Consider the following 14,172-nt stretch of genomic DNA (forward strand, 5'->3'; position numbering starts at 1 on the left):
TAGGTTGGAGAATTTGCTAATTGCTTGATTGAGGTTAGGCTCGAAGTAATGAAATCCTTCACTCCTTTAAACTTCAACATTTTTCTTTTAATGTTTTTGACCAACTGATTAATTTGTTTCTTCAATGTAGGGACTAGCTGTGCAATTTAACAAAAATTTGTTTGATGTCATACTGTCAACTGCCGAAAGTCGTTAATTTATATATTAATTTTTATACGAATATAGGTGACTAAATTTATAATTTATTAACAACCAACGTTAAATAATACCTTAAATATAACACCATGTTTGGTTAAAGAATGGAATACCATTTTCCTTTTATTAATTAAATATTATTTGATTGAACGTAATATTCATTTAATAATAAATGATCATTATTTTTTCATAATAATTATTTTTAATATCACTAAAAATAACTATTTTATATAATATTAAATAATAAAAATTTAATTTTCATATTAATCCTTTAAAATTTAAATTATAAAATATTTTAATCTAATTTAATATAAAAATATTTATATTAAATTATATTTAATAATAATTATATTAGAATATAATTAAATTATTTTTAATAATAGTTCTATTAAAATTTAATAATAATAATAATAATAATAATTTATCTAAAAAATTATGCTAAGTCTTTTTTGTTATGCTATTATATCATCGTTTCGTTTATCCAAACACAAAATATTTTTACAATTTTATTTAATTTCTTTTAATCAAACACTTGAATAACAATTTACAATCCATTATAAATTTATTAAGTCTAAGGGAATTAATAAAATCATTAGTGTGTTCTTCATTGTTGTGCGACTGGACAGAGTTTCCATTTCAGACACAAAACTAAACTAGAAACAAAACCGCCGTTCAGTTTCTGTTATTGCGTCTTCTTCCATTTTTGACTCAGTCACTCATATCTCTCTTCACTTCTCTTAGACAGCTACTTAAGGTAAATGGCTTGAAAGTCCCATCTTTTACACAATACCTTTTTTTTTTGTTCTTGCGTTCATTTAGATTAATCCGTGGTACTCATAGTTGGTCCTTTGGATCTGAAATCTTCATCTTCTTTTAGCTAAGGAAATCTGGGTTTCATTTGATAATTCCATTTTGAAAGCTTAAAGTCCTGTATGTGTCCCGGATCTGGCGTTGTGAACCCCATTTTGACTCCACCATGAATTCAGCTGATACGTTCTGTTCTATGTGTATTATCATTCTAGTCTCCTTGTTGTTTCAACTTGTCTTAGCTGCTGATTATGTTCCAACTGAAAAAATCCTTCTAAATTGTGGTGGGAAATCTGAGGCCACCGATAATGATAATCGGAAATGGACACCCGATGTTGGGTCCAAGTTCTTGGTGGGAAGCGGGAATTCGGTGGCGTCCCAAGCTGCCACGCAAGATCCTGCCGTTCCCGAAGTTCCTTACATGGCAGCCCGTGTTTTTCGCTCCAACTTCACCTATAGTTTCCCGGTCGTACCTGGTCGGAAATTCCTTAGGTTGTATTTCCATGCTAATTCCTACGATGGGCAGATTGCAGCCAATGCTTTGTTTTCGGTCACTTGTGGTTCCTACACTCTTCTTAAGAATTTCAGTGCTGCTCAAACCAGTGAAGCTTTGAATTATGCTTTTGTTGTTAAGGAGTATTCCATCAATGTGGATGATGACCATTTGAACCTAACATTTACTCCTTCCACTCCCTCTAATGCCTATGCGTTTGTCAATGGGATTGAGGTTTTGTCAATGCCTGATATTTATGGTAATGTCGATGGGATATCCATTGTCGGACAGAATATTCCCTTCACCATCGATAATAGCACTGCCCTCGAGAATATTTACAGACTGAATGTCGGTGGAAATGATATCTCACCTTCGGCTGATACAGGTCTGTTTAGATCTTGGTATGATGACCAGCCATACCTGTTTGGGGCTGCGTATGGTGTTTCGGGGGCTGCTGATCCGAATGTCACTATCGATTATGGAACCATGCCCACTTATATTGCACCAAAAGATGTATACGCCACTGCTAGATCCATGGGGCCGAATGCTGAAATAAACAATCATTACAATTTAACTTGGATGTTCGGTGTTGACTCTGGATTCTCCTACTTGGTCAGGTTACATTTCTGCGAGTTTACTGATAACATCACCAAGATTAATCAGAGAGTGTTTGATGTGTACCTAAACAATCAAACAGCTGATCAAGGGGTCGATGTGATTGCCCTGGCAAGTGACCAAGTTGATGTTCCTGTGTATGTGGATTACGTTGTTATTGTTCCTGGAGGGAATTCACAGCAGGATCTTTGGCTTGCATTGCATCCAGACACGAGTGGCAAGCCCCAATATTATGATGCAATCTTAAATGGTGTGGAGATATTCAAGATAAGTGATCCGAAAAGCAACCTTGCAGGGCCGAATCCTGTCCCTGGTCCAAAACAGGACGTAGTCAATCCATCATTGGCTTTGCCATCTCATCAAGGTCACTCGAAGAACCAGAAGGCAATTATTGCTGGTGGAGTAAGTGGTGGAGTGGTTCTAGCTCTTGTTATTGGTTTCTGTGTTGTTGCTGCTTCGCGCCGTCGTAGGCATGGAAAGGATCCTAGCACGAGTGATGGTCCATCAGGATGGCTTCCTCTTTCGTTGTATGGAAATTCACACTCTGCAGGTTCAGCAAAGACAAATACCACAGGGAGCTATGTTTCCTCCCTTCCTTCAAACCTTTGTCGCCATTTCTCATTTGCCGAGATCAAGGCTGCTACAAACAACTTTGACGAGGCTTTAGTCCTTGGGGTGGGAGGTTTTGGAAAAGTTTACAAGGGAGAAATTGATGGCGCAGCAACTAAAGTTGCAATCAAGCGTGGCAACCCACTATCTGAGCAAGGTGTGCATGAGTTTCAGACTGAGATAGAAATGCTTTCCAAACTCCGCCACCGCCACCTTGTTTCGTTGATCGGTTACTGTGAAGAGAACTGTGAAATGATCCTAGTTTATGATTATATGGCTTATGGAACGTTGCGTGAGCATCTCTACAAAACCCAAAAGCCGCCTCTTCCATGGAAGCAAAGGCTTGAAATATGCATTGGTGCTGCTCGCGGTTTACACTATCTTCACACTGGTGCCAAACACACTATCATTCACCGTGATGTGAAGACAACCAACATTCTTCTGGATGAAAAGTGGGTAGCGAAAGTTTCCGATTTCGGATTGTCGAAAACTGGCCCCACATTGGATAATACTCATGTAAGCACTGTTGTGAAGGGTAGCTTTGGCTATTTGGATCCTGAGTATTTCAGAAGGCAACAGCTAACTGATAAGTCCGATGTTTACTCATTTGGGGTCGTCCTTTTTGAAATCCTTTGTGCCCGTCCAGCATTGAATCCTACGCTGCCAAAGGAGCAAGTGAGCCTTGCAGAGTGGGCTGCACATTGTCACAAGAAAGGCATCCTTGATCAGATAATGGATCCGTATCTGAAAGGGAAGATAGCGCCGGAATGCTTCAAAAAGTTTGCTGAGACTGCAATGAAGTGTGTAGCTGATCAGGGAATCGACAGACCATCCATGGGTGATGTGCTATGGAACCTGGAGTTTGCTTTGCAGCTGCAGGAGAACGCCGAAGAGAGCGGCAAGGGAATTAGTGAATTGGAAGTTGAGGAGGGGACCTACGACGTAACCTGTAAAGGCAAGAAGGATCCTAATGCATCCCCTGGTTTTGACATAAATGTGACAGATTCGAGGAGCAGCGGCATGAGTATGAGCATCGGGGGTCGCAGCCTAGCTAGTGAAGACTCTGATGGGTTGACACCAAGTGCTGTTTTTTCACAGATCATGAATCCGAAAGGGCGTTGAGGTTTCATTGTATTCATTTACTTAATTAGTTACTATACATAAGTACTTTCTTTTTTCTATTTACCACTTTAACTGGATATGTTTTGAGCGCAGTGAGTAATTTGTAGCTGGAATTTGATGAAGAGTGTAAAAATAATGGGTTGTACCGTCATTTGCATTTAAGTGATAGCCCCCCCTAAGTATTGTGTATTTGCTATTGAGATGTATGTATGTATGTATGTATGTATGTATGTATGTATGTATGTATGTATGTGCAGATTATGACATAATCATGATAGGTGTGCGGTGGTGGATGAGATGAGAGGGATTTGGTGTAATCCGAGTGTTTTGCTTCTTACTTGGGTTCGGCGTTATTTGTGGAACAAATAGATTTGCTGAAATATTTTATTTAATTCTAAAATTGACGAGAACATTTGGATTAACTGTCAAAATCATATGAGTGGAAAAGCAGTCCATCTGTACATGAGGACTTTGAATAAATAAAAGATGAACATAATAAATAATCATCATCATCGGCATTACTTTCAATTTTGTATTATTTAATTATTTAAATGAATATAAAACCATTGGGTGTTGTTATTTAAATAAGGGAATGAACTAAATTTCTATAGCTGTTAAATAATTAATTTAAAGATTAGGGATTAGATTGAAATAATATGGACTAAATTGATTAAACATAAAAATTTAGAATTGACAACTCTAAGCAAACACATAGATAATTGAGACCGAAAAACTTTATCGTGTATAAATTTGGTTGTCCTTATTTAGTCTAAGTGAGATTGAGAGATTAATTATACTAAATTGTAATTGAGTAATTTATAACTGAGAGGTGAAAATTAATCCAATTAGAAAATTATTCAATACAATTCAATTAATTATTAACACAAATATTAATCAACTACTAATTTTGTCTTTAATTATTTTTGGTACAATTTTGGATTTTTTACAATTTAGCCCTTTAGCTATTATTGTAGTTCAATCTTTCTAATTTATGATTTGTTATACTATAGCGTGTTAGACATTAATTAATTAGACTTTCTAGTTGGCATGCTTGTTGCGGTTAATTTATTTTTATCAATCAATCTCCTATGGGTTCGATTTAATAATATTCCATAAGTATTCCATTGCACACACTTAAAAATATTACAATTAAACTTGCGACACTTGTAGAACATTGCATGTGTTATTCTTTGTTTGCACTTTTTTTTATCAATGTACGTACCCTGAGGCACGATCAAGTTGGCGCCATTGCCGGGGAGATTTTGTGTTTGGTAGTTGAATTGTTTTGTGATAATTTTCATGCCTTGTAGTGAGATAATTAGTGATCTCTAAAATTATAGATACAACGCTTAACTTTACTTTATATTCTTCTTCTTTTCTGATAATCATTCTTCACTTCAGTAATGTACAATAATAGTTATAGGTGACCAGAAGATCAATTCGAGCCTGATGCAAATGGGGTTTCGATGTCTAGCTGGGATTACAATGATAATTATCGGAGACAAAGATATGAGTGTTCTTACAAGTTTCATGGATATAGGTGGCCAAGTAAGCAATATGGATATGATGAGCAGTCAAGTTTGACGAATGGAGCTTCTACGGAAAATTGGAGCTATGAGGGCTATTATGGGAGTCAGGAGTACTTGCACGAATATTCTTATGATCGATATGGCTATGCAAACGCGATGGATGACTACAACCAAGGTTGGTCGGGTAGCTATTCAGCATATGGTTCGTATCCCCATATCGTTATCTGGAGAGGGATGTGGAGAATGAAGAATATCTCGGCAACCCATCTTTTGCCACAGACCGATACATTAGAAGCTAAGATGTCATCTTAGTCCAATTTGTTTGACAGGTTATTTGAATCTGTTAGAAACTGGTGCATGATGAATGCTCCTGTGGAAGAGAGCGTCGAACATGATGTGCACAAGTCTGAAGAGGAGGTCCCCTATGTTAATGTTGAACATGATGAGTTGAAGGACGATTTTCATCAGAAGTTGGAAATCAGAGAGTTGTGTATTGAACCGGATCAAGTTGTAGACAAACCCGTTCCTATTGACGTAGAGGTAGAAGTTATTATATTAGAAGTCAAATTGTATTTTACTCTTTTTACTCCGGAATTGGGTAAACCAATCCCTGTATATTAAATTAAAGAGCAAATTGATCATATTTGTTAAAATTTTATCCATTTGTACTGCTAAAAATTGTTGTGGTTAACAGAATAACTTAACAGTAACATATTGCGTATTGCATGTACCTCATGCTAGTATATAAGAACTAGTTTTTAATAGCAAAATGAATGAGACTTTTAATTAAAGGACCAGTTGGCTCTTTGATCTAATGTATAGGGACTAATTTATCTATTTTTCAATAGGAAAGATAAAATGCAATCTGACTCCAAGTATAAAAACTTCCATAGTACTTTTAGTGCAAACTTTGCTAGTTAATCCCCAATTTAGAAACAATGTAGTTGACAAGTTTTCTCTAATGTAGCAAGCTTATTGTATTGAGGACCTGACCTCTCAGATTGAAGCAACAAGTATTCTTGTTGAGAAACTGATCATGGAGAATACGGAGCTTGTTGAGATGGTGCCTTTTTGTGCTGCAACACATTATGGTTTTATTTATTCTACTATTGTTCTTTTCAAGACAAAAATACAAAGGCAGTTTTTTCAGTGTGAATGTAGCTAACTTTTTGGCAGGTGAATGAGTTATATGTTAAGCTTGAGCGACAAAATATGGCAGCAGGACATCCAACTGTCATTGACATGTCTGATTCCTTACCTCAATCCATCGAAGTTGGATTCTCTAGAAGCTGCTGACTCGGGGGAAATTGTGCAATTCCTTAGGATGATACTGATGCAAGGGATTTCAAGTCCCAGGTTATTGAGAGTGAAAATAATACTGTACCACTCATAGATGCTCCCCTGATTGGTGCTCCGTTCCAGTTAATGTCATTTGTCACTAAATATGTTACCGGTGCTGACCTGGTTAACAACACTTAAGCTCCGAGTCTTAGCTTAGATGCATTCTTCGTACTTTTTCCTGGAATATACATGGTATACTTGTTTCACACCATTTGCCATAATTCCGGATGTATGAAAAACATGCTGGCTGTAATTTGTGAAAATTAATGTTTACTTGTATTGAATACAGAAGAGATGCGGTTATTCATCTGATTTTCCTAACATTTTCTACAGATTTGAGCCTGTTGTTCTTCCACAACTTTCCTAACTCTCACAGGGAAGCCTTTGAATTTCCGGGAAATGATACAAAGATGGGCATCTAACAACATTCAAACTTGAATCCTTGTTGGTGTTCCCTATGTCTGAAATCACAACATCGATGTCATAGTTGCAGTGATCATGGGGTTTGAGTATCTGAGCCCTTGGACCTGTTGTCCTCTGACGAGGGTCGATTTTCAGAAACAGAAGGTCGAATTTCTTCAATCATCCGAGTTACTTCTTCCATTGAAGGTCTCATGTCCGGAAGCCTTGCCACACAAGTCATTGCTATCTGGAGCATCTGCACCAGCTCTTCTTCAATATTTTGATATTTCATCAGCTCTACATCAAATACTTCAGCAGTCCATTCCTCTCTAACAACAGACTGAACCCACCTTGGAAGGTCGACCACGTCTGCATGCCCTGATGATTGGGTTGCTGCTTTGCCCGTCAGCATCTCTAGGAGAAGTACACCGAAACTGTAGACATCAGACTTTTGAGTAAACTTTCGAGATTCAATCACCTCGGGAGCTCGGTATCCTGCACTTCTAGACGGAACCTTTGGAGAAGTCATTAAAGGAGTCAATCCAAAATCAGAAATGCAGCCATGTAAGTCTTCTGTGAGGAGGACATTGGAGGACTTGATGTTGCCATGGATAAATTTTCCACCTCCAGAAGAATGGATGTAGGCAATGCCTTTTGCTGCTCCCAAAGAGATCTTTACCCTCGAATCCCAGCCTGGAAGAGGACGCCCGCGTTCCCTGCTTCCTGTATTGAAATCATGAACAAAGGAACATGAAAAGCTACGTTAGTCTGACCCTTCATTTTCGTTGAAATGTTGGACACATAACTAAATATAAGTATAGGGATATGACTGTTCATCCACATGCATCCAGAAGTTAAACATATCCGTGGTGGGCATATATACCCATATCTAGCACGCCCCTCAGTCTTGAGTAACATCATATAAATAATTGATCTCCAAACATGATTCTAATACAATTCAGGAAATAAAATGAAAAAAAAAAAAAAAAGGTGATTAGATAAAATTACCATGCAGTAATGAGGAAAAACTTCCTGCAGCTATGAAGTCATATACCATCAACTTCTCATCCTTTGAATAGTAATAAGCACGAAGTGGCACAAGATTTGGGTGCTGACCAAGCCTTCCAACAATTTCCATTTGTTGTTCAAATTCTCTCTTCCCTGCAGCTACTTCTTTCAACCTCTTCACAACCACTGTTATTCCTTCCTCCAAAATCGCCTTATAGGTCGTACCATAACTCCCTTTGCCGAGTACTTCAGCCGAAGCTCTCAACAAATCCTCAAGATCAAAATTGTAAGAACAGCCTTCAAAGAAAACCAATTTGTTCTTCTCAGCCTCTTGCACCTCACTCCCGAAATCCTTCTTAGGTTTCTCGCTCCTTCCACCTTTCACTTTTGATGTAAGAGCACCACCTTGATTGCGCTTTTTCTTTAAACAGCTAAGTACTAGTATAAGCAACAAGAAAAACACCAGTGCAGAACCTGTTACTCCTATGGCAATTATAGCACCTATACTTAATTTCTTATGGGAATCTCTTCTTGGGTTTTCTGGTACTGTTGGTGGAGGGAAGTTAGTTGGGGAAGGTGATGGTGAAGGGCTAATTGTAAGACATTGGTTAAGTGGAGGCCCACATAAATGGTTTCCTACAAAAGTAGAAGCAGGGAACTTCTGGAAGGAAGATGGGACTGATCCATTTAAATGGTTGTAGCTCAAATTCAAAAGCCTAAGCCTTGGAAGATTGAAATCGGGAATAGGTCCTGTAAGGGAGTTATTCTGAAGGTTTAAACCAGTCAGGTTTGTTAGATTCTGAATTGCGGTTGGAATGCTGCCTGTCAAGGAGTTGAAGGAGAGATCAAGGAAATCCAGACTGAGAGGGAGAGAGGAAGGGATGTCACCTGAAAAGTTGTTATGCTGAAGGTATACATAACGAAGAGAGGGAAGGGAGAGTACATCAGATGGAAGGTTCCCGCTGAGACGGTTCGACCGAAGGCTGAGGATCATGAGAGCATCAAGCTTTCCGAGTGTGTTGGCTGGAATTTGACCGTGCAGTCCAACACCAGGAAGGTGCAAGGCTATTACACGGGAGCCGTCCTTGGTGCAATTGATGCCAACCCATGAAGTGCATACCGGGGTAGCAGGACTCCAATTAATTTTGCGGCCATGAGGAACTGTGGCAGAAAATTGCAGGAGGGCTTGCTCATCTAAGTCTAAGTCAGCAACTGTTCCTGAACCGCAACAAAGAAACAGACAAGCAAATGCAGCAAAGTAGGATGCCAGCTTCATTTCAGCAGTCTTCATTCCCCTGCCATTTATCAACAGGTTTAGTTAGAAAATCTTTAAAAGGATGGTATTTTAAAAACTTTCTTCTCAATCATATAAAAGCAGTCAACATTTGTCCAGCATACAATGAGGATGGAAACTATGAGAACAAGTTAATAACTATAATGATAATAATCTCTATAAAAATAAAGACATGAAAAATCATAAAGGAGATAAAAGCATGGTTTAGTCAAAGTTCCTTTTTCAGCTCAAACAGGGCACAAGCAATGGCAAGATATTTACTTTGGATTAATTAGAGGTTATATATCAAGTCAAGCTTTCTGGTTTGTGAAACAGACACAATACGAATAAAATATTTAAATATTAGATATAATATGGAATAATATGATAAATTTATGAATTTTCCCAAAAATCAGAAGCTGAAGAACATAATGTTGGTACAATATTTAAGACAAGCTAAATAAAGAAACATATTCAAAAGGAAAAAAAATAAGAGATGAGTTGAACTTACAATATGCAATGGCTTTTTTTTCCTTCCCGGAAGCAATTGTAGAATTCATTAGAGACATACATTCTTGAAAATTATAGCTCCCAAGGAACGAACATTGCAGTTAAAACAACCAAGTTCCGAAATGCAGAGGAGCTTTCTTCCTTCCACTTAACTAAAATATATAAAGGAAAGAAGAAATTATATGTGAAACAAACCTTTAGCAAAAATGGGGTTACAAAGCGCCAAGAGGCTAAGCAGCTAAATTGGACAATCTGGGTTTTGGAATTTGCATTCCTTCCACGAAAAAAAGAGGGAGTTAAGAGGCAGTGCGCAGGTGTTATTGGAGGATAGCGTAGGGCTTAAGCTCGAAAATGCAGTGCAGATCTGGAAGAAAGTCGGAGCCGACGGAATCTGAAAATTGTTTGACCAAAATTAAGAATTGCTTCCTAAAAATAAAGACGTTGCATTGAGTACTGAAAAGAGTAGGTGGACTCCTAGTCAAACTTTTCTTCTACACTCTCTAACTAATCCTTCCCCATTAACCAACTTTTCTCCGTTAATAAATTCTTTATATTTATTAATAAATAAATTATAAATTAAGGTTTTGGATTCAACTACTTCTTTTATTTTTGTTATAAATTTACTTAATGATATGAGAAATAAATGTGAATGTATTTATTTTCAAAAGATTTTAATTTAAATTAATTATAATAAAAATTTAAAATTTTAAACAGTATTTATAGTGTTGTTCAGTATTATATAAAAATTTCTTAATTTAAATTTAAAATGTTTTTTATTTTTATTTTTAAATAGTATTTTATTTTAAGTTAATATACATACATGTTTAATCATATTTAAACCGTATTTATAGGATTTTAATATGTACTTCATTAATTTCATTATTTTTAACATTAAATTGAAAAAGAATGTAGCATTTAAAGAAATAATTATTTGTAGTAATTATATACATTATCTATATATATAATTTATAATATATATACATAAAAGAAAAATTTTGAAAAAAACTTTTGAACCGACAAGAATATCTTTTATCGAATCAATATGTTAATGACATAACAATGAGTGATTATTTTAAATATATTTTTTAATGGTAATGATTAAATTGACAAAAAATTTGAGTAATCAAAATAAAAAACCCTAATTTAAAGTGATTAATGAGGTAGTTTACCTTTCCTTCTTTTACCGTATGAACCTTACTATAGCGTGTATGTATAAGATATTAAGTTAATATTTTAAGTTGAAATCTTAGCATTTGTATATTTATATTTTATAGATTTTATATAAAGGTATGGAAAACAAAAATACCTATAATAATATTTATTGTTATTTATTTATTTAGTAATTATATTGATTGAGTATTTTTCAAGTTAACACGTGACACTAACTCAATCTAACATTTAAATAATATAATAATAATTACATTTTGTCTCAATCACGATATGGGTAAAAGAAATATTTTATCTTTAAAATTTATTTAACAATGAATATAGGTGGATTGGTAATGACTTTATATCTTAATACAATTGAACACGTGTTAAATTTTTGGATTTTAATTTTAATCCTTTTATTTAAAGATGATATAAAAGTATAAAAAATAAAAGTGTCAACATAATAATGTTAATTATAATTTAAAAGAAAAGTATTTTTTAAAATTTCATAATCGAGTTGGAAACTTAGTTAAAAGTGACATTAACTAAGTAAATTGCTTAAATATAAGTACTAAATTAGATATAGGTATTGACCATCGTCCCAACGTGCGAACGTCAGGACTTAAACTACTGCAACAAAAAGATATAAATTAAGGGCGTCCACAAGTATCTGGGTTAGGTTGTAATATAGAAGTTACAATGGAACACAAAAGTGTTCCAAGGATCGTACCCAAGGAAGTTGAATTAAACTAACTAATAATTTCTAAACTAAGTGGGCTAAACAGTAATAATATAATCTTATAGTATGAAAAATAAAAGATAATAATATGAAAAAAAAATTAACATAAAAATAAGAAAACTAGCAAACAAATGGATTTTGCTCAAATTAAATAAAGAGAAGATCAACTCTCTTCAGTGTTCAAAATTAACTTCGGATTTAGGGTTTTAATGAATCAACTAATTAACCTAATTATTATCTTTCGACCTCTAATTAAATTAACTAGTCGGCAGAAGCTATTTATTTTTTGACCTCACAACTTAAATCGAGATAAATTGAGAGATGCTCGATAGACTACTCTTTCAACCTCATCTACCTAAAATACTTACTAGAGTCGTCAATTCTAGGGTTTAATCACACTCAACCCAACCCAACTAACTATAAAGCAAACCCTAAAATATTAATTAATCTCACATCCGCTCGTCAATCTCTATAAGGTTTTAGTTCATCATGGATGCGAATTTCCCTCATTTAAATTCAAACATTTAAACTAAATATTAAAATAAAAGAAAAAGAAAAGAGAAATTGGATATGTTTGATGTCGACTCCGTACAGAAACGAAAAACCTATTAAACAGATGTTGAGTTGAAGTAGATTGCAAGCAAAACCAAAAGAAATAATAAAATTTGATGAACAAACTAAAGACAAAAACTGAAATTAACATCAACCAAAGTAAAGCAGCAATTTCACCCAATTTCAACTTTAATCTAAGCAGAAAGAAATTAAACAAAGGGAAAAATGCCTCTAATCAAGTCTTGAGCTTTGCTATTTATAATAATAGTGTTGTATGACCGAATTGGGTTAATTACAAATGACTAATCACATTTAATTAAGACTATGCAGACTAAAACACCCTCAGATGTAAATTGAGCCTCGTCGAACCAGTGTTGCGACACTGAATATCGAACTGAACTTCCTTGGCTTCAAAGTTGGATGTTGCGACATTGAAAGACTGGTGCCCCAACATTGATATTGGGAAAAAAAACTCGGGTTGAAAATAGTTTTCTTGCACAGCGAAAAATTAAAATTTTGAAAACTGACTCGGTTTGTTATATTTATAGCAATAAACCTTAAACCGAAATCATACTTATTTTTTCGGATAAAAGAATCCTTGATTTTTTTTTTACTTTGAACCAAACGATCTTTTTTACTATTCTCATACCATGAACTGCTTCAAGTGTGGGTTCGATCCAATTGAATCAAAACACAAAACTAGAAAAAAATTATTTTCTTTTAGGGTGAAAACGAAGATTCTCTCTCCTCAAATAGAAACTGACAGAATTGTTATTCTAGAAAAATATATTTAATATTTGACAATAAATTCTCTCCATTTTTTGATAGGATAACAATATCTTAAAGTTATGTTAATAACTTTATTGGTGCCATCATTTATAAGGAGAGAAAGTAAAACCCCTATTAAATTGTAAAAGTTTATTTCAACCAGAAAAACAACTTCCTACGTAGAGTAGGAGTATGGTGGACAACATCTCTTAATATCCCTACTAGGATTGTTGCCCCCTCATATCCATGATGGGTTTTTTGGTGTAACAACCCATTTTCCAGTGGTGTCGGAAACAATGGTTTCGGGACCACCATTCTAACGAGTGAGTTTGTAAATATTATTATTTAATATTTATGAGTCATATATTATGATATAGAGAATTTTGATTTGATAATTTCCTTTAATTGGATAATTAGTTAAGTACAAGTGGTCCGTCCTTAAAGTTAAGTTGTTTTGAAAAATGAGGTATTAGGACCTTGTTTCTGTAAACCAAGCCCGTAAATATTTTTATTAAATATTTATGGAGTTACTATATAGGTGAATTAAAGTTTGGTCTGGAAATTTTAGTGATTGGATGGTTAATTTGGGTACAATGACTAAATTGTAAAAGTAGTAGAAGTTAAACACAATGAAATTTTAATTAATTGGAGGACCAAATGAGTAATTAGACCATTGGTAACTAGTCAAACCGTGGTGATAACCGACTATCATCCTCCAAAAGTGTTAATTAAGATTAATGTTAATGAATTAATGATTTATTAAACTAATTATGATTAATTAATAAGTTAATCATAATATATAAGTTAAAATTAAAAAGAAAACAAACATGCTCTTCATTTTTTTCTTATGAAAGGCTGAGTGTAAGAAGGAAGAAAACCCTTGGTCATGTTGATCCTTAAATCCCTAAATTAGTAAGTGATTTCAACCCCGTTTCTTGTAATTTTTATGTTTTTGAGATCGTTTCAATTAGGTCCAACTAACCTGTATCTTTGTTTTCAAAACTGTTAAAGATTTTAAAACTTGACCTTAATGAATCTTAGATGTTCTTTATAGAAAATA

General features: G+C 34.7%; 2 protein-coding genes across 2 annotated transcripts; one reads left to right on the forward strand and one right to left on the reverse strand.

Annotated features, from left to right (window-relative positions):
- The first annotated feature begins 742 nt into the window (after positions 1 to 742).
- Positions 743 to 4,030, forward strand: LOC108486568 (receptor-like protein kinase FERONIA). The gene has a single exon (XM_017790688.2). It carries the CDS (start codon positions 1,172 to 1,174, stop codon positions 3,839 to 3,841), a length of 2,670 nt encoding a protein of 889 aa, XP_017646177.1. The 5' UTR covers positions 743 to 1,171; the 3' UTR covers positions 3,842 to 4,030.
- Positions 4,031 to 6,941: 2,911 nt separating this feature from the next.
- Positions 6,942 to 10,433, reverse strand: LOC108484199 (probable inactive receptor kinase At5g58300). Its single transcript, XM_017787900.2, has 3 exons — positions 9,906 to 10,433; positions 8,122 to 9,416; positions 6,942 to 7,836 (listed from the first exon to the last, which is right to left on the reverse strand). The coding sequence occupies exons 1-3, from the start codon at positions 9,965 to 9,967 to the stop codon at positions 7,208 to 7,210; spliced, it is 1,986 nt and encodes a 661-aa protein (XP_017643389.1). The 5' UTR covers positions 9,968 to 10,433; the 3' UTR covers positions 6,942 to 7,207.
- Positions 10,434 to 14,172: the final 3,739 nt, after the last annotated feature.

The sequence above is a fragment of the Gossypium arboreum genome, chromosome 3, assembly GCF_025698485.1.
Source record: "Gossypium arboreum isolate Shixiya-1 chromosome 3, ASM2569848v2, whole genome shotgun sequence".
In the NCBI taxonomy this organism is placed as follows: domain Eukaryota; kingdom Viridiplantae; phylum Streptophyta; class Magnoliopsida; order Malvales; family Malvaceae; genus Gossypium; species Gossypium arboreum.

Coding starts and splice junctions, on each gene's coding strand:
- LOC108486568 (XM_017790688.2), top strand. CDS start 1,172: ATGAATTCAGCTGATACGTTCTGTTCTATGTGTATTATCATTCTAGTC.
- LOC108484199 (XM_017787900.2), bottom strand. CDS start 9,967: ATGTATGTCTCTAATGAATTCTACAATTGCTTCCGGGAAGGAAAAAAA. Junction 9,417..9,905: donor AAAAAAAGCCATTGCATATT/GTAAGTTCAACT, acceptor GATAAATGGCAG/GGGAATGAAGACTGCTGAAA. Junction 7,837..8,121: donor TTTTTCCTCATTACTGCATG/GTAATTTTATCT, acceptor ATTTCAATACAG/GAAGCAGGGAACGCGGGCGT.